At 35.9% G+C, this 21,511-nt stretch overlaps 1 protein-coding gene across 4 annotated transcripts in view; it reads right to left on the bottom strand.

Moving 5' to 3' along the window:
- The window catches only part of TNFRSF19 (TNF receptor superfamily member 19), a 55,741-nt gene that overhangs the window by 28,109 nt on the left and 6,121 nt on the right, over positions 1-21,511 (bottom strand). For 3 of the 4 annotated variants that reach the window (XM_056498960.1, XM_056498987.1, XM_056498969.1), the window contains exons 2-5: positions 15,537-15,625; positions 14,875-14,985; positions 6,021-6,199; positions 3,305-3,390 (exon numbers count right to left, since the gene is read on the bottom strand). In XM_056498960.1, coding sequence (XP_056354935.1) covers positions 3,305-3,390; positions 6,021-6,199; positions 14,875-14,985; positions 15,537-15,602 — 442 coding nt within the window. In that variant the 5' untranslated portion in view covers positions 15,603-15,625. Of the gene's footprint in view, positions 1-3,304; positions 3,391-6,020; positions 6,200-14,874; positions 14,986-15,536; positions 15,626-19,022; positions 19,125-21,511 lie in introns of those variants that run through there. The other variant, XM_056498978.1, reaches the window with a different exon arrangement.

The raw sequence follows: 21,511 nt of genomic DNA, 5'->3' as shown, positions 1-21,511 counted from the left end.
TTTCATAAATTCTAATTTCACTCTAATTCCAAGTTCAAAGAATTTATTCTGTCATTCAGATGAGAAAAAAAAGTCTTCAGGTGAGAAAAATGTCTTCAGTTTACAAAGTGAGCATAAATCACAATTTAAAAAACATGCTTTAATTTCTAATGTTTAGATGCTGACCCTATACATAAGATTGGTATTTACAGTTTATTTACCTGAACTAATTAAAATATAACTATATCATTGTGTATTTAATTTTCTGACATTTTAAAAACACACATAAGTCATTGTGTTCCCCTTTAAAGTTTGCACAAAGGTGATAGCAATTCTCCTGGCCTGTAATACTCTCTTTACTTGTTCATTATAGAATCCTTTCAACTTTGCCTCTAGCAATCCACAAACTCATTTTTTCGTGGGTAAATATTTAAACCAGATCTGTTTTAAAATGTCTACAGAAAGGAGATAAAAGCAAGTATTTAGATTTATAGCTAACTGGGTAATAATCAACTGCTACTAGAAAGAATTTGATCCATGTCTCAGCTTTAACATGCAGTCCAGGTAGGGGGCTGTGAGCCTTTGTGCCCTTATGGTAATGTTCTTAAGCAAACAAAGATTGCCACACACCTTGGAGGACAATTAATTCATTGAAACAGGACATTTAAACTTTTCCTTTTCATCTGTAACCTAAGAGCTAGCTGCACTAATATTTGACTTTCTGTTTCAGTGGAAAGAGAGGAGGATAAGGAAGGCAGAGAATCAGAACTTAGCTCTCTGATCATTGAGAGCTTGTCCCACACACTTAAAGGTCTGTTTCCACTCAGCTTCAAGTAATGCAGCCTTACCTACCAAAATGCATCCATTATTGAAATAGACCACTAACTTTTTCAGCATTACATGGAAAATGTTCTACACACCATTATTTATGTACCCTTACAGAACCATGTTTTTTACTTGGACTTAAATTCCCCCCTATTTGATGCTAAGTAAAACTCAAAAGTGCTTCAGTTCATTTAGCTGCTGTTGTAAGAAAAACTTCCTAGAGAAAGGAATGTACACTTTCCAAAACTGAGGCAGCTGCTGCTAGAACCTGAAGAGCCAACACAAAAATTCTGAACAAAAGCCTTCTGCAAGCCACAGTGACATATGGCAACTGTACTTCACAGTAGGATTTCTGTTATTTAGGATTTTAATGGGCAGTCAGTATGCAAATAAACTTTTTAATGACTTCAAACCTTTTATTATTGCTTCTGTAAAAGCTAGAAATAATTCCCAATTCTCACAACTTTGCTGTTATTTAACCAAAGGTGTTGGACCAGCCATGAGAGTAGGGAAAAATAAGTCTCTAATCTTGATTTACCACTGCAGCTTGTGCCAGAGAAAATGCTCTTTTCCATGGGGTTGTCTGTTGTCCACTTAAAATGAGTAATAGCTTTCTAATGGTTCAATTTAGGATCCAAGTTTAGGCTCAATTACTATAAAGCCAAATCACTGTAAACTAAACAATCTGAGGTATTTCAGAAGACTTGGCAACTGTTCTTTCATCACCTTTTCAAAATAATATGTGACTTTGAAAAATATGAAATACACAAGTCACTAATTACAGTCAAAGTGGAATGTTAAGGGAGATAATTTCTTCATTCCTGCCTTTGATTATGCTAGGGAACAGAACTCATGTTTGAAGAGCATACTTTCTTGGAAGGGAACAAACAAGAAAAGAGAAAAAAGCACATAAAATGAATTTATGAGTTAGAGGTCCTTCATTAGAATAACATTGTTGCACTTTACATTTCACTAACTTTTTTTCTTGCAGATAAAAAAAGAGTAAAAACAGATGAAAGGGATAATACTGAAGGAATTAAAAAACTTGAAGGAATTAAAATACATGCATATATGAAATGGCCTGTGTTGATACTCTGTCTAGAAATAACTTCTACAACTTACTGAATTTAAGTGATTTACTTCAGTAAGTTGAGATCAGCATTTCATTCTTGGCATGAAACCCAACACTGTTTGATATGAAGAACATTCTTTCTAAACACTCTAAAATATTGTCTAGACTACAAGAAGAGTTGAACATTTTTGAGTTTACTTTCTAGGCTTATGTTATACATGGGCATGAGTTACTGCTGCAAACATTAGAACTTATTTGACTTATTCTCTGATTTACTGGCTTTGTATGTTGCAGTCTTTGAAAGTAAAAGTTTTTATTAATGTGGAAAATGTTTGAAAATCTTGTTTTATAGGTTTATTACCCAACTGAAACTAGGAAGGAAACAAAAGAAGAAAGTTTGGTTTAGTTGAAAAAAGACTATGTAAGCAATACATGAAATGCCGAAGAAGAAGAATTATTTAATTGAAGTTACTACAATATAAAACTATTGAAAAGTAGGGGTTTAATGCCCAAGAGTATACTATTGGTTCTATTTTAATTTTACAGAATTAAAAAAAAAAAAAAAAAGAGAAAGGATATTTATAAGAAACAGTGTGTATTTCTTAAAGTAGCATAAAGTATTTCAGGAACCTGACAATTTATTCTTTCTACAAGAAAATGTTTCTGTTTAAACTAGACTCCTAAAACATAACTTCACAGTTACAGAAACAAACAAGTAAACCCAAGATTTTCCACATAATTAACTTGAATCATATGTATTTTTCATTTTCTAAAATAGAACAGCAATAAACACAAAAAGAATAGTTCACTCTTTTCATTGAATTAAAAACATGATGTGATGTAGACCCCAACAGTCTTGGAAGAAGTGGTAACAAGGCTTCTACTACAGAATAAAGAGGTTCTCTCCTTTGGAAGATATTCTAATTCTCTCATTGGCAAAAAAATTTAGAGAAACCAATTGCTTATTTACTTTCAACAGTGTCCAGGAATATAAAGTTATTGTCTATATCCTTCTCTCTCACTGTAAACTTAGTAAAAAAAATATTTTTAAAGGTATCAACAAATACCTTTCTGGGTATCAGGAAAAATACTACCCTACTTGACAGCTGGCAGAGGGTCTAGGATGATTGCCTTTCTTTTGGGATTAGCACAGAAATTAGAAGCTTATCAGACAAGATCAGAAGTGGAGTCAAGACTCGCTGACCCCGTGGTGGGACAGGAATGTTTATCTGCAAGGGACTGGCTATCTGTGGGAACTTCTCAATGATAGTACTGGACCTGCTGAAATGTATGAACAAAATCATTTACTGACAAGAAAATGTACTTTAAAAAGAGTTTTTAACTGTATATATATTTTTTTTTTTTTTTTTTTTTGGCCAGGCTTTAAAGTTAAAAGAGAAAACCCTCTGAAGGAAAACCAGCACTTACAGTGAGGCTCATAGGGAGGAGGAGGATCACCACAAGGAACACATTCCATGTCTTGAAAGCCTCCAAGCTTAGTCTTCCTATAAAATCTAGAAGATAGAAGAAAAAATGATTAATCAAAACCAGTTATTATTACTCACAAAATTAATCAGGTGTTCTAAAAAAATTTTCTATAATTGCAAGTTTTGCCAATCTGTGTCTCAATGCAAACAATCAGGAAATAGAAGAAGATAAAAGTTAACAAAAGTACAGCCTTTATTAATTAATAGTACAAGACAGATGTAACATAAATGAAGAAAACTTCTAGATCTCTGTTAGTGAAAATGCACAGTCCCTATAATCATATATTCACAGAAGAAATAAACAATTCTGGAGATTTCACACAGAAATCAACATCCCATTTTCCACGCAGATCACAACATACAGGGCATGCATTAAGAACTTACCTTATGCAAGCTTAGTTACAGGTCTACAAAATAAAAGTGAAATGCTTGATCTATATATCACAAGGTAATTATCACCTCTAAAAATATACAACAGGCTGGGTATCAGTGACATTTTATTTAAAGACCCTTCAAGAACTTTATTGCTGAGCTTATGTTTGAAGAGTGCCCTCACTGCAGTGACTGGCAAAACCCTACAGTCCCAAACAGGGAGCAAGAGTAGCACCAAAGAAAAAAACCAGAACTTTAGATTGCTGTATTTCAAATTTTTATGTATGATATCCTCTAAAGAACTTGCCTACAGCTCCTAATTAAGTAGGTCTGTCTGTCTTTCAGCCACCCATTAGTGCTAAGACAGGATCAGCAGCAGTGGCCTGTTCAAGATGAGTACATGAATTGTTTACTGTAGCAGTAGTGCCACATTAAATAAAAGGCACTAACTCTATTGATGTTATATTCCTAGCACTGTAAATGTCATTAAAGTATGAAGTTTTATCAGCTAAAGCAAACAGCTTTCCAACTGCTCAAGAAACTCCTGCCTTAATGTGAACAGAAACAGATCCACAGGCTGCAAGGCCAAAGGGGTCACTGTGATCATTCACTCTGAACAAAATGTGTTAATATTTGTTTTTAGCTCAGTGTAGAGTTTTGAACCTGAACAGTAGAGAATGGCATGTTGGAAACCCAAGCAAAACAGAAATAAATAAGACTGCTGAGAGGTAAAACATCAGCTAAACTACTTGGTTAGGGAGCTATATCCTCCATTGGCTTGGCAGCATCTAAACTAAAGGAAGGTATGAGGGGTGGTGTGTCCTACAGTTCTGCTTCCCAAAACATCCAGAGCAGATGTCCCATGACTACCCTTGCCATGGTCATGACTGCCTCCCTCCTCCTGCTTCCAGCTTCACTGCCAGGAAACTCAGGTTGTGGAAGCAGCTCTCATTTTAAAACTTACTCTATCTAGGATGCATTCTAGACCAGAATACTGAGAAGCATTCCCAGGTCCTCCTTTGGAATTACTTTAATTTATCCTTAATTCATGTCATAATGTGGCTTCTTTTTCATCTTCAAAAATTCAGTGTATATTGTTTACAGAAGAAGAAAATAATCTCCCTGCTGACAGCCAAGGAAGCCCTACAATACATATATATTAATATGCCATAAGATCATAAATCAATTCACCACATAGCTGCAAGCAGTATCAAAAGTGGTTGTGAGGTTACTCACAATCTATAATGCCTGGGGCTGCTCTTCTTGAACAGTGACTTAAGCTAAGGTTAGTTACCAAACATTTACTGAGTGCTTTTAAGCAAAGTTATTTCACTTCTGGCTTGAGAAGGAATAATGGCAGAAGCTTCAACAGTGTTCAGGTATTTGATAGCTGGTATTTTAAAAAAATAAATAAAAATAAATATATAAATAAAATAGAACAGCTGAAATATAGATACTAAACAAATGCATGAACAACTAAGCATGTCTGAAAATACACTCTGAAAATAAAAAAGCTGCTACAATTGCAAATCAGTTCTCATACACTACTCCTATTAGTTGAATTACTAGTTCAAAAAAACAAATTTTTACAAATTCATGGCAGGTGCTTATAATATGAGGACTTGGAAGCAATGTGAAAACCAGCCTTTTAGAGATCTGAAGATTTAATGCTACAAACAGATAAAATTAGCAACAGAGGTTTGGGATGACAGAACAAAAAACTAGGAACTGCTCGTGATTTATAAGAACAGTTTCAGCAAACAATTCTTTCTGATTCATTTATGATTCTTAACCAGGATCATGCTTTATGAATTTTTAAAGAAGGAAAGGTGAAGGAAATTTCAGACAGTGAACCACAGCCACTGCTTTTGACCTAAGAACATATGTGCATGAGAATTATTAGGCATTAACCTAAGGAGGGGAAATAATCCAATTGAATAATGTGATCATTTTTGAAGGAGGTAGCTGTGCGTGTTTCTAAATGTTTAATAATTTATAACAATGAAGTAAGTCACCAGCAACACTGTTTGAGGTATTTTGCTCAGGTGCTGTAAAGACAATACTCTCACAGACCAAGTAGATAATTATAAAACCATTTTTGTAGGTAATTACTACAGCAATTCAGAAACTACATGCTCAGACAATACAGCAAGGCCAAGATTAGAACACAGGACCTTCATTCATACACAAAGGGTACCAACATTTATCCAGACAACATGAACAAGCAATTCTGATGTAGATTAGGCTGGACTTTGTTCAAGTCTCATCTTCAGAAATGGTCTTACCCTGGTAAACAGTCCCCACATAGTGCATTGCTGGTGGCAGAGCAGTTGGCCTTCTGAAAGCGGTTAACCAGGGCACAATCCAGGCAGGGCTTGCACTTCTGAAAGCCCCAGTCCTCCTTGAATCTGTTTGGCCTGCATGTCATGCACTGTGCATCCTCCCCGTATCCAAAGCCGCATTCCTGCAGGGATTAACGAGCAAGAGGCAGCCATTCAGCCACTGAAAGCATGAACAAGAAGGGAATGCTGGGATGAAATGAAGACCTAGTGTAATTATTACTCAGAGTAGGTCTTTCTGGAGACAAAAGCCATCCTTTCAGCAAGTTCAAATGTGTCTTCCACTGCTAATAATCTCCCTTACTTCTATAAGTAATACTTAGTCATCCACTTTATTCATGAAACCACTGTGTATTTGAATGATAAAGGGCTTCAAGGACTCCCACAGTTTCTTTATTACTAGCTTATGGTAGAATTATTGAGCTGTCTGTTTTTTAATTAGGTCAGTCATGTGAAAGCGAAGAAACCGGGACAAGTGAAGTATAAAGGCACTTACTCAGTTACAAAAACAGCAAAGAAGCACTTTGATATCCAGGTTCATAGCTAAGGTGAACAAAGTGAATTGCCAAAGAGAGTGCACTGATCTTCAAAAGCTTAGGACTTCTGTTACCAAATAAACCAGAGGTGGCTAATGACCATCAGCTAGGCATGAAATGTTGCTTAGCCACTGAGAATCTCAAAAACTCAAGCCACTACAGTTCTAATAGTTCTCAAACTGTTGGAAAAGTTTAATAGATCTGCAGATCACAGGGAGAAACAATATTTTAGTATACAAGCAATACTGTTATGGTTGGTTATTTCTGCCAAATTTAGTGGTTTAAAGGCATTATTTCCATTCATTTGCAAAAGGACATCTAATACAATGGACAAGCTGCAAAGATGAACACCAAGCCATGTGTGGTAGTTTGGGGATTGAATCCTATGAACTGATTACCAAGAGCTATCAATCAGCTTCTTAGGAATTATCAAGTTACTAGAAGTTGCTATTCCCTCTTATCATCCAAATATTCTATCAATTTTGTCCAGTACTTTGAAGTTTGATTTGATGCATTAGTGATACATCACAAAACCACAAGGGGAGTACAACAAATTGCCAGAAATAGCTTATTAGGAAAGGCACTATTTGGGGACCTTGTTCCCCAGAATGTATTTTCAGTGGGAATAGGGCATTTTCCCAATGGGAAAGCTGTAGAAATCTTCAACTGGGGCAACTTCAGAGAAGGTTTCCACCAGTTTGATGCATATAAGCATGCATGATGCAGGTGTTTGATGCATATAAAAAACTTTTTCCAAAGTCACCAACCTAACCATATTGCTGCAATAAAAACTTCTAAACTTTAGAAACACGCTCAGACTCTCCAAGATCCAGCACATTTGGATTCTCCAAGGCTTTGTGATGAGAAAGCATCTATGGGACAAGCTCTGTGATCAAACTGGCCAATATGCATTTTATAGTGCCTCTAACTTGCAATGATAAAGTAACAGTAAACATCTACAGACACATTTTACAGGACATTCTAAGAATTTTTATTTTTCCTTTATGATAAGAAAAAACTTTCCCCTGAAGAACAAGCCCTCAAATATGGAGAAAATGAACAATTAACCAAAGCAACTACAAAAAGACACCAAAAATAGTCTTCTTCCTTTGTCTCTAGATCCACAAACTTAATAATTTTTAGTTTGTTTTGCTTTCTTTTAGCTGAAATGTAGTTTAATACTGAGTGAGTATTTTTCAGATCAAGGAGCAGGCAGGCAAATCATTGCAGTCAGTAACAGCAAGAAACATCCTACAGTGTCATGCACTGTACAGCATGGTCCTCCTGTGATATACTGGGACCATGTTAAAGCTGGTAGGCAAAAAGTTTTAAAAAAATAGAAAAATATTTACTTTCTTTTTTTACTTTCTTCAGATGTAGAACATTTTATACCCTTTTATTTCAAATTAAGTTTCTACTAGGAATCAATGCCAAAGCTATGTCAGTTGTAGCTGTATATTCCTGTGTTAATTTTTAGACTCCATTTAATTTCTGTAATTGTAAGACTGTGTACAAAGCTACATGAGACTGGAACCAGACTAACTTGTGTTAGATTTTGCTCTCCGTAAGTCTAAATAAATTTTTCATTGAATATCATTAATCTTTAACATACTCTTTCTAAATACCTATTCTTTCTAGTTAGCTTATCCAAATAGCAGTGTTATGGAATATACATGGAATATATACAACTCTGTTAAATCATATATATCCAGATCTTTTGATAAATCACTTGGAATCAGTCCCTCCCAAGTCCTATCAAACTTTCAAATATAAGGCTTGAATTAACTTAATTATAAGTTTTCCTTTCCAGACTACCTTTGAAGCTTTGGATGAAAAAAACCAACAAAACCAGGCAGGAAATAAAGTTAGAATCAAATGCTTTCACTCACTGGCCTGAACTACCAAAGCTGAGTAAGTTGTTTCTAGATCAGATCTGCTCTGCTATAGCTGGATGTATGGACACATCCTAGTGATCTTCTGCATCGTGGAATGCTTTGCTTTAAAGCTATAAAAATAGTGGATGCAATATAAAGAAATCTTCTGCCCAAGGAATTTACAGTCTCCCATCTTTTCAAAGATGACTTCTAAGCCCTTGCCAGGAATTCCACAGATACCAATTCATAACAACTAAAACTTTATGTATGTGCTTTTTATGTTCATATAATATTTGAGGTAGTTAACTGCCTGGCAGGTGCAAATAAATATTTAAGCTTTTAAACCAGGCAGAACTTCAAACAGATCTGTGCTCATAATTAAGCACATTCCCCAAACTGAAGGATATGATTTAGATGATGGATTCAAACCCTTTGAAATTTTGGACTTTATAATTTAGCAGTCCAGCAAAGATACAAACAATTGACTGTTCATCTTTTATCAGTACATGTGCAAAACTGATGTGCACCAGTTTTCTTACTGTTCTATTTACAAAGCTGTCAAGTTATATGGCTGATGAGAGCTGAATAGTTCCCAACTCCCCCTCACCCTTTCCATCCTCCCACTCTTAACTTTAAAAGAGAGCTCATCTCCTGTAGCATTTGATCTTAGGACTAAAAAAAGGAGAAATAAAATTTGTAATATCAATTAGCTAGATTTCAAAAAAGCATTCTTTTTTTTTGTGTGTGCCATAATAAAAAGCACAAATATATGCTGTCTTTATTTTTGCTGTTGCAAAGCTTTCTGTGAACACTTAGCACACTCCTCCCTTTCCCTTTTCAATTAATGAAAATTTTCTCTCTCGAAAGATACACAGTACAAGCTGTAAAAACTGAAACACTTCTTTAGAAAACTGAATTCAAGCTAGTTACAAAGAATCTTCAAAATTCAAATGCACCTCAATTTTCTTGATACCTATACAGCTTTCATTATCACAGTAATGTTCCATCTCTTTACCTTTAACTTCTGTATCTCCAGAACAACTCAGGAGTGTTTCAAGAGGGGTGTCTGCTCAAGGCTGCCTAGGAATCTGTAGCAAACTAGTTAACTAAACTCAGAATTTTGTTTCTGGCTAAATGCACAGAATAATGCATCTCTTCAAGAACTACCAGGCCACAGTTAAAATTTTCTTTCACTGTGTACTACCCAAACACTGATCCAGACAGAACAACCATAAGTCTAGCAGACTATAAAGGGTACTGGAGTTAAGTGGTATGGTTTCTCCCTAAAAGTTGAATCCAGCACAGACAGCAAAAGAACAGTAAATTAGATTTTAAACATTATTTCAATTAAAATAACCTCAAATTTCATTTTAAAAAATGCTTTCAGGCATCATTAAGATCATAATCTGCAAGTACATTTCAGAATTGTCTCTAGTTGCACTGATTACCCACAACCTATGTGAGTTCTTAGACATCACAGCCAGAGCAGTTCCACTTATGACATGATGATTACAAGAATACCTGGGTATTCACAAGAAAAAGTCTTCCAAGCATTAAGACATTTATAATTGATGTCAGGTCATGGAACAGGTTGTGGCACTGTACTGGTGCTGGGAAATGAAGTTTTCCTAATACCTTTGAGTACATGGCCTTGTTAAATAGCACACAGGTTTAGCCTCTTAAAGCACCTCAGGCTGTGGGTCAGCCTCATCTAGAATCCAAAACTGAGCTGATCCATCAGCAGAAGTCTCTGAGCAGGACAGGCTGCAACAGCATGCTGCAAACATCAGACTTAGCTGCTGTGTCCAAGTGCACAGCCAGGGTCAGAAAAGTTCCATTCCCAGTGAAGATGATTTGACATGCCTACATGCAGCTGCTCCAGTTTCCAGAAACATGCTGGCCTCTCCTGAGCTGAGATCTGGCAGGCTCCCCCACAAGCAGCTCTCTTGCTTTGGAAAGTTAGGAGTGGCTGCTGAACCTGGCAGCAGCTGCTCCTGGTGGCTTCACTGTGACAGCACATGAGCACTCTGATGTTCTTGTGTGAGCACTGTCACAGCCAGGAGCAGCTTCAAACAGCACCTGCCTAACTCACAGTTCCTTTTCTGACACAGGTCTCCTCTTTCTCCACCATATGCCTGGTAGAAGGAAGCAAGCTGTGACACCTCAGCAGCACCAGGCTGCCTCTCTGTACAGCAGCTGGCTCTCAGTGACAGGATTTATCATGGCTCACTTGATGGCAGGGCTGGCTTCAGGCACTCTCACCTCTTGGTGATTCCTTTCTTTCTATTCCTTCACCTTGGCATTCCTTTCTATTCCTTCCTTGTAATATATTGTCCTCAGTGTAGTGGCTCAGCTGATAACTTCAAAAAAATGATCCTGAAAGGATTGGGAGGATTCTTATTTCTGTACTTGAACATTTTTAAGAAAAAGGCTGAAACACAAACTACATCACAGGTTTCTTTTTTTCCTGCATTAATTGTGATTTGCATAAATTTCAATAATATGTAAGGATTGATTTATTTCAGAAACGTATATAAGATAGGATGAAAGGCTGCTACTATCAAGCCAAACCAATGACTATTCAGGCACTGGCAAACTGAAGCCACCTAAAGAATGAAACATACTAAATGATTTGTGCTTAACTACATGAGCTCTGCTATCCTCTAAATGAATGAGAAATGCAATGATGCTGAGCCACATGAGGCAAACACTTCCTTCTGATTCAACACAACCATTTCAGTCTCCTACCCAGAAGAAAGCACTGTTTAACAAAAAAAAAAGAAAAAAACCAAAAAAACCTCCAAACAAAAAAAACCAGCCTGAAACAAAGACTGCACACACTGAAAACTAAGTTAATTCAGTGATTCAAAGGCTTCACAAACATTCTAAAGACACATGCTTATGAAAAAAGGCTATACAGAGATTTTAAAAAAAAATTAACAAATAGAAGCAAAAAAACATGAGAAGCAGCTTTCACTCTCTTCCCCATCAATTCTATTGACACAATCATAAAGCTTCCTTTCTTCTGATGCAATGTTAGAAGTCCTTAATAAAAAATAAAGTTAATATAAGTGATCAATGGATTTTAGTTCTAAGCTAACTAATGTAACACTGCAGCATTGTTGTTAGAACAGTATATAGGCAATCAGACAGGAAAAGCTGAGAGTGGTACTATTTTCTTTCTTACTTAAAGGAAGAAAAAGTGACTTTGAAAACATTTTTGAAAAAGAGCCATATTTAACTGTGACATCAAAAGCTGAAAAGAATGGTCTAGATTAGTTACATGAAATAAGGCTGGGTTTTTTGCTGGTTTTGGTTTTTTTCATGCTATCAAGGGTTTAGTTTCTGAAGTTTACCTGTACAAGAAGGTCAATCCAATAGACTGAGCACTGGTTTGCAACCAAAATTAAAACACTCACCATGGAAACACAGAGCAGGCAGGTTAGAAGGAACCTTGAAAGAACATCTGATTCAAACTTCCATGGGCCAGAGACTGAGCTGATCTAGCACCCTGTCCAGTTGCATCCTAAAAGCTCCCAGTGATGGGGACTCTGAGGAGATTGCTCCAGGGAATCAATGTTCTCACTGTAAAAAAGAAACTCTCCTGGTACAATTTGTGCCCATCACCCTTTATCCTGTCCATATGGTGCCTTGTGAAGAGAAAGTTTCTGTTCCACTCTACAGTCTCTGTCTACTCTGCTTTACCAAAAGATTCCTGCATTACCATGGGCAAGTTGATTTATGTTAGTGTCTTATGCATAAATTCATGAATTTAAGGAAAGGGCAACAACATTTCCCTAATTTAGAAAGGTGAAATGCTCACAGCTGGGTTTTTGCCCTGTATTTCTGTACAGTCAGTCATGAAAAGAAGGAAAACTATGTATTTAGGTTGTAACTGAGATAAAGTAATTTCTCACTCACAAGATGATAAAAGCTGGGCTTTTGCATTCAACAGTATAGGCTGATGTGTTTTGTTACAAACAAGAAAGAAACCTATCTGTCAATTGCTTAAAACCCTCAGGGGGAACTGAACAAAAACCCCCATCACTAACAGTGTATTTTACTCTACACTTACACACACCATCATGCTCATGTATTTAGTTTTATCCATGAGCACTAAATATTTAATAGCAAAACTGACACCTTATTTAGTGTTAAGAAGCTGTTATTAAACTATAGCATTACTATATCATTGCCTTCCCATATGTAAAAAAAAAAAAAAAAAAATCAAGCAAACAAAACTTCTCCTGGGCTGCAAATTACTCCAAGTGTATCATTAAACGCCTCTTCCCTTTGAGTTCTGACCTTTGACTTCATGTATTTGTTGCTTCAAGCTGTAGTTCTACATGACTACTTTCAACCACATTTCAGTTACAGCCACAGCATCACATCCTTCACTATGATTCACAGAAAATGGTACCTCTATTTATGGAGGAAATGATGATTCCACTTGTTTAGGTTTGAGCAAAATCTGTTATTTCATTTCTAGCATAGAAGAAAAAATATTTTTGAAAGTCTATTACTGTCTGTGAGAAGTAATTGCTTACAAAGTGAAATGAATCAAGCATTCATATTTTCAAAAACATCAAACTAGTCCTAATAATAGGGACTATCAGATTGTAAACAAAAATTGGTGAAACAAAACCATAACTTGAATAGTGTACTATTGCAAACTATAACCTTGCTGTTTTAGTTTAGTGTTTCTTTATTAAATAGAATGTAATTACTGAGGGCCTTAGTTTTATTAGTTTTTGGGTTTTATTTGCCAGCTAGATAAGTATATTTTTGGCTATATAAATGCACATAGTACTGGCCCACTGTTATGAAGTGCCATGTTTACAAGTGTTTTTACAAATTAAACACCCCCTAGAACCTAATTTAAGGCCAATCTGAAAAAATCCAAACTAAACCACATCCATGTCCTAAGTCATGTACAAATCCCTGCTTTAACAGCATTGCTTGTGTGACTAAACCTTAACTAATAGTGCCCAACACACAAAGGGACTCCAACTAAAGTGTGAAACTAAACATTTCTGTTAATGCACTGACCACTCACCACAGGGGGTCAAGAGATAGAGAAAATGTGTCACTCAACTTCAGTAAATCCCTTCAAATCACACACAAGCCACAATGCTTAAGTTGTGCTTTTTTCAGAGCTGAACATCATAGGAACTATAGAACCATAAACTGAAAGCTTCTTTTTCCCCTGCAGTTTGAACAGTCTGGTGTGAATACCAAACTTACTAATGGTTTATGTTAATGATTTTTCCAAAGAAACATTTCCAATTCCCCTAAACACCCTAAATTCCACCTTCACCATCCTTTTTACACTACCAGTAGAAGCACAAGGCACAGTTTGCCCTTCTGCAAAGGCCATGCTCTTTTTGGCCCCACCTCTCAGGTATGGATCTGGTGCACACTGTGTCAGGGTCACAGATCACACTCCAGCAATGGGCAAGATGTGGGTTTGGAGCTGGACACTGAAGAAAGAGTTTTACACATGAGTCTGGATAGGTCTGCTCACCCTTCCTGACACCACCCTGCACCCTTTTTTGCCTTACCATCCTCATGTCTCTGGCAGGACACACTTGCTCCCTCAAGACATCCAGTCTCCCAAAACCCATAACTCATTTTGTTCTCTTTCCTCTTCAATAACTGAGTTAGTGAATCCCAACATATCCCTGCCTACTTCTTCTTTCAGCTGTCTTCCTTCACTGTTCTCCATCCCTGTTCATGCACAGCACCTGCATTCTCTGAACTGAAAACAACTAAGATCCCCCTCATGACTTGCATTCAGACTTGGAACACTGTTGAAAATTTTGCCAAGTGAACTTTCTAGTTCTACTGAATCCCAGCCCATAATCCCAGCCAGCATTCATCTCCACTGATTCATTTCCACAGTCCTAAAAACCTAGTAATTAAAAAACTTTTATGGGGATTTTCTTTTCCAAGAGATGCAATTGTTATAAAAGCAAAGTACAATTACATAAGATTCACAATAGTCTTTCTTTCTCCATTATATTAACAAAAACTTATGTGCTTTCTAAATATTATCATGTATTTTTCTGGCCTCAACTTTTTCAATTACATTACATGGCATAAAGATAAGAATTAGGTTTTTTTCCCCCTTTGTAGTTTCTTCCCTCCTTTGTTGCACTAACTCACCTTTAAAAAAATAATTTGAGAGCCCATCCAGATGGTACTGCCTACTTTATTAGTGGCATCATAATTTTCTGAACTGAGCATTTTATATAAAATGAAACAGATAACATGGTTCTTGAAAAACAGTAAATATTTTCACGTTAAGTAGAGATATCCATTATTTTAGATCACATACACAAATGCACTTATCAGAAATTAAGTAAATTCAAGAAATAATGATTTCCTTACCTTTGAGAGTTCCATTCCAGGCCCACATTGTTTGCAGAGGACACAATTTCCAGTCTGGTCCCTAAATTCTTGTTCTCTGCAGTCTCCAGTCTCACAAATTACCTTACTCACCTAAAACACAAAAACCAACAACAAAACCAAAAAAAGGGTAAATTAATCAAAATAAATCTGAGAAATAAGTCCATGTTTTTATCTTAAAAATAACTTTCTGAATTATTAATTACCCTTAGTTCTACAGCAAGCCAGAGCCAAGTACACTGAGCAGGCAATGTGTGCTATGCTACATTCTGTCCATAAACTGAATATTCCAAACACCTAAACTCTGTATACAGCACACTGCAGTAAGAGATGGCCACCTCTGAAGTGATGCAGTATCACCTCCACAGCACTATATTCACCTCTGTTTTCTGTCCTAGTCCACTCCTTTGTCCATGAAGAGGCTCACACAAGGTAAAATTTTGTAACTGTGTGTGTGGAGCAGCCAAAAATTATATGAACCAGTGGACCAAGCTTAAGTGCAAATCAATAAAATGTGTAAGCAATTGTCTGCATGCAGCATCTGAAGACCTTTGGTGTCAGCTGTAATGTGTAAAACAAAAGACAGTTTCTGTGCTTAGTACAATTTTTCAACATGGGAGAAAAAATATTAATCTTTAACTTACCAAATATGCTAGGAAAATGACAAGCACCTTCAGTTTATCATCTCCTTGTAATCCTTTAGCATCCATTTCTTGTGATTAAGCCTTTCTCCCTGGAAAAAATATAAAAGGGGGGAAAAAAGAAAAAATCATTATATTTGCATTGCATTTTGACATGCCAAGTGTCATGAAGCACGATGGATATGTGACCTGCAATTTAAACAATCTGTCAATGTCATTAACATTTTCACATGGATTTCTGGAAGCTGCTAAACAACAAGCATATGCTTTAAAAATCATATGGCTTTTGAAGACAAGACAAACACAAAGTTTCTGTAATTTTAAATCTTACAAGAAGAGATGCCAATCAGTCTAGAATTTGTTAATCTAACATCCCTAACATGTTTCTTGCTTGTTAAACTCTCAGCTAAGTACATGATCAACAGACAAAAATAAATTTCTTCAAATATGCCATGTAGTTCTTATCATTTAAGAGTAGAGACTGACAAATGAAAGGATGGAACCCAAAACAAAAAGAAAATAACAGAGAAAAACATTAGGAATAATTGCAAAATGCTTTTCAGCATGCAAGAATAATAGGCTTTCAAAAATATACAACCAGAACGAACATAATTAATACACAATTCCAGATTTTACTGCATGAATACCCTAGTTAATGAATTCTAATCAATAAGAATGTATACTTCAGTGTCACTGTTGACATTTTTGAAGATAAACTCTATTTTGAAGTGTAAAAAGAGCAAAGCCTGCTAAAAAGAACAGAGCAGGTAAAGATGTGGCAGACAGCACTCCATGGAAAAGCCAAAATGACATTTTTATGGTTATTTCTCACTTTGTGATGGTAATGGTCTACGGGCCAATGACAATTACCAGATTAAATGCATGTCAACATGGGTAAAAAAGAAGACATAGTCTCAAGGAATATGAATACATACAGATATAGCATTTGACATAGGTTTCTTTTTTTAGTCTGAGGGGAAAAAATTAAGGCAAGAAACATTAAATTAAAAAATCTCAGAAATAATTCTGGAGGACCAAAACACAGCTTCATGCAAAAAGTACTGTTGAACAACTAGAAAAATTGAAAAGGAGAGTCAACAGATTTTAAAAGTTATGAAATCATGAGAAGCCAACAATTCTAATGCTGAAAAAAAATAGGTATGCAAAACCAAAACAATTTCTAGTAATAGCAAAGAGCAAACAGTAAAAACACAGTTAAGGGAACTTGGAAATTTCAAGAAATGTTTACCCTCTGCTTTTTGAAACATATAAAATGAGCAAATACACACACTATACATTATATATTCTTGCCAAAAAGTAACTGAATATCTTCTAAGTAAAACCAGATTAGATAAGAGACAAACTGTGAGACTTTGCACCTCAGTAACCTTGAAATAAGGATCAAGAAAGTCTTAATTTTGATCCTGTTCAATTTTGCTGTTAATTTCCTTTGGAATGCTACAGAAATTCAAGAGTAATATGTGAAGAAATTTAAAAATAACTAAGAATTGTAATACAATAAACAACTTTATGCTGCATTACAGAAATGCAGCCCTGTAAAACAAGCTGGACTTCACTTGATTCAGAGAAGACACCAAACCTAAAAGTCTAAGAGTTAAGTGAAATAAACCAATTAAATATTGATTCAAAGAATCATGCTGAAATTAATGGGATTTGGGAAAAAAAATCCCCATCAACTTTTTGATTTCGTGTAATACTGTTTAGTGGAAAAAATAAATATTTAATGTGCTTTCTTAATTGCTATAGGAGATAAAACTTTACAGAAGTATTCAAGGGAATAAAGTCGTAAATATAATTGAATTTCTTAGATTTGAATGTCAAGTGATTACTCCAAATCATATATATTCCTTAATAATTAAAAAATAGCTAAATCATAGTAGAGTTCTAATGTAGTTAGGACCATCTGTAGAATACCACCAAAAGTTCAAAACCAAGATTCTTCCTAAGGTTAAAAGTAAGTTTTAAGTTTCAATGTTTACTTTTGCTTCTGAAAATAGACGTGTACAAAAAATACAAAAAATAAACTGAAGAGTGTAATAATTGTATACTTTTGTGTCAAGTTTCACATAAAGTTTTCAATGCAAAAAATACCAGTGAGCTGTACTAAGCCTAGTAATCCAAAATATGGAGCTGTAACATAATCTAAGAAGACTATTTTTTTCTGTGCAAGTCACCTGAAGCATGGAAAAAACAAAGAAAATTAAGAACAGCCCAATTAACTGCCCTGCAAACTAATTATTTTCAATAGAAATATATTAGCTTAATGTAATTCAGGTATATTAACCCTATGCCTTTTCTCCAATAACTTGAATTTTTAATATTGATACAACTTACCAAAATCAATACTGAAAAAAAGCTAATTACGTATTTTCATCTTTTAGTAGTCTGGAGTCACAAATGGAATAAAAATCAAATGCCAATGCAGAACAAAAAGCAATATTAAAAACTCTGCTGGCCATGCTGACATCTTGTATTTTGGTTTTGAAGTTCCCCTATTATAAGACAGTCTTCTTATAGCAAGTACCTCAAAGACTTTTAGAACATAAAAAACACATGGTAAACCATCCAGAACCACAACATATTTTGTTCACTTAGGTGTGCAATTTGATTGCAGCTCTGAAATATTCTCCATTTAAAAGAAAGTCTACTGCCTTTATAATGCTCTCAGCAAGTCTGATCACCAGGAGTTCCACAACCCAGAGTAAATTTTCAAAACCAAGTGTTTTACAGCTGGCATCCAACTATCAAGGACTTCTCCAATTTATCCTACACTTAAACAAGCTTCAGCTTTTTGACTGATCATTACAAATTTCATGAGATCTTATGGCTTTAGGCCTAGGATATGAGATATCTTCTGTATAACATGTCTCCTATAATCAACAAAGATTCCATAAGAAGCTTGCAGATCTATGGACCTTAAACTTCAGAGCACTTCAGTAGCACCAAAACACACTTAAGTAATTTCAGCAGATGTGTATGAATATCTGTGGTACTCTGCCATGCCATCACTGTACCCATTGTCACCACTCCTACCCAAACAACACCAAAGGCTATATACAGACTAATGTGTGAGGAAGAAATTACCTACTGTACAAGACACAACCATTGTTATGAGGACAAATAAATTTTTCTTTCATTACAACATTTTGATTAAAGTAATTGAAAGGCACCTTAATGATTAGGGTACACTGATAACTCACTGTTTTGAATGCAAGTCCCAAAGGAGAGGTAACTGTGTCAGCTGCATGTTTCCTGTTTCAATCTCCAGTTTGGTCAAAAGTCCTGCTTAAAAAGCAGAGACTGCAGCACTTAATAATAGGTTGCCATTGGGCAAATTTCTTCTCTCATATCAAGGGGCATTATACTGATGTCTGTTGGACACCAGCCATTCACCTCATGCTTTCAAGTAAGAAGTTATTAGAAGATTTTGCCCTCTAAAACATGTGTGAGTAAACAGTGGTTCCATACCTTTAAAGACTATTTGCTCTAGTCCAGATACTGATATTTAAAATGCCAAGTTCAGTTATACTCGATTTTATTAGAAGAAAGAAACCTGTGGACAGAGTTTTTTGAGGTCACTAAATCATTCCAAATACACCTTATTAGGTTAACAGTAATATGCTTGCCTAAAATACTCAGGGAAAAGCAATCACTACTGGTAATGTACTGAACTCAGGATAGAGAACTTGCATTAGAAAATGTGGTTGCATAATTTAAGGTCATTTGGGGCCCACTATACATATGCAAAAAGAGGGTAATATAAAAAATAAATTAGAAACATGGTGGAAGTAAGAACTTCCAGCCTTTAGGATTCTAGAATCCATTGCCCTCTAAAATTTACTCTTACATTTACCAGCTTGCTTGAATAGTACTCATCATTTTGTTTCAAAGTCAGAAAAATATTCCTTTTTTCTCTCCAAAAAAACTTAAAGTTCCACCCTGAAAGACACACCACCTCAAGAATCAAAGTAGCATCACTAAATTATGGCTCACTGGCAGATCTCTCAGACACGAAGCACCAAAACTTTGAAGTCAATATCATCCATCTTCCAAGGGAAACTTTAGAAATGGTGAGGAGTTCGCATTCACTTAACTTGAAGTTGTGAATTCCCAGTTAATTCACAACCAGGTGTTGGAAATTTCCCATATTTGATGTGATATTTTTACTTGACGACCGCTTTTCACACGGTCTGTAACACTGGCAGAGCACTCTGAGAAGTTCTGGGTAAGAAAGAGGGATGGAAATATAATCATCTTATCTTGCCAACAGAGGTCTCTGGTATCCAGCAAATAGGGTCTCAGCTCCTTTCTAACCACCTACTTCCCACCCGCAGCTGTCAACTGCAGGCAATAAAACAAGGAGTGGCAGATGGCTTCAGCAGAGTCAGTGCCCCAGGGGCACGAAATGAGAGAAGGGAAAGTACTCACACTGCTGCAATGACAAAGACAAAGAAAGGGAGCAAGTTAGGGACAAGAACTTCCACCACAGGGCTGCACATCGTTATTTCTGTCTCACAGGTCTAGAGCACCTTCGCTTTACACCCTGCCCACAACCCTTGTAGTCTTCCCCTTTGTGAAGTAAATGAGGTCTTGTCTGACCGCATTTTCTCCAACTTTTCTGAGAAACGTGGGGGAAAAATCTCCATACTGTCAGCTAGGGCATGTTCATCACATTAAAATAATAAGATCCATCACTCGTTGAAAAGATCTGTATTTTATGAACCTGTCATATATGAAATTGTACGGCATTAGGGAGCTATGGAGTTATTTCTAATTTTGTAAAGACAACGGTAGCAGATTAAAGTTAGAACCTTGCTGGTGATCAAAAACACTTAGATGTATTTTAGGGGCTGAGGGAGATGAGAAGAGAGGACCACAAGATACAGCCAGGAAATACCTGTGGTCCTTCTGAGCACCACACACTTCAAGTTATGTTAATTGAAGTACTTGTCTTTACAGGAATAATGGTGATAAAGCAGTTTATCATTGTGTTCTTCAACATACCCAGCTTATCATTAACTAGACATTAGAGTGAAATATTGTAACAAAGGTGCAATGTGGCAACATTTTTCTTACATATAAACAAAGCTTTTTAGAAGATCAGAGCCTGTGACTCGCACAAGAACTCCCACTCTCACCAAAGTTGATGAGCCTACACATACAACATCAAAACTGTGGTAAAAAAAAAAAAAAAAAGTTGCTCCTTCTGCTTAATACATCTCACCCATCTCAAATTCGTGCTTCATTTACACCAAAATATACTAATAGCTGTTTTTCAATTTAATTTTTAGGGATCATGAATTATAAAACATTGGGTTGGTGAATACAGTTAATACACCTTGCAATGGTGAAATGCCAATATGCAACATTTATCCAGTCACCCTTGAGCAGTTTTGGATGGCATGCAATGTCTTAAAAACCACAGACATAAGTTACTTTCATTCACACCACTCTGTTTTATTAGGATTGCAAGCTGTTGAAAGTAAGAAGAAGTGACTTATTGCCTCCATAACTGACATTTTAAGCATCTTACTAGTAAACTAATAAAGAAGCTTACTTCTAAGTCTAAAAGAAACAAACAAAAAACCCCAACAAACCAACCAACAACAACAACAACAACAAAAACCCACCCAAAACCCCAACCCCTTTTCTCTTATGGTAACAAGCTCCCAGGTATCATACCTAAGTAACTTGCTTTACACCTGGTGAAGGTGTGCTCGAAAGAGATTATGCAGCAGTTAAGAAACCTACCTACAGATTGAATCAATTTGCCACTTACTCATGTTAAATGCCACTGGACCACTTTATAAACTTAGTAAAAGCATCCATCTAAAGTAGTTGTAAATATAAAGGTGGTAAATGCTTTCTCATGAGCATCAGTTAAAGCTTTCAGTCCAAGGTCAGATTAAACGGGGACAGACATCAGGAAAATAAGTCGAACAATCAAAATCTTTTCA

Source organism: Oenanthe melanoleuca, chromosome 1, assembly GCF_029582105.1.
Source record: "Oenanthe melanoleuca isolate GR-GAL-2019-014 chromosome 1, OMel1.0, whole genome shotgun sequence".
Lineage (NCBI taxonomy): Eukaryota > Metazoa > Chordata > Aves > Passeriformes > Muscicapidae > Oenanthe > Oenanthe melanoleuca.
This window is presented reverse-complemented; position numbering and strand designations above follow the sequence as displayed.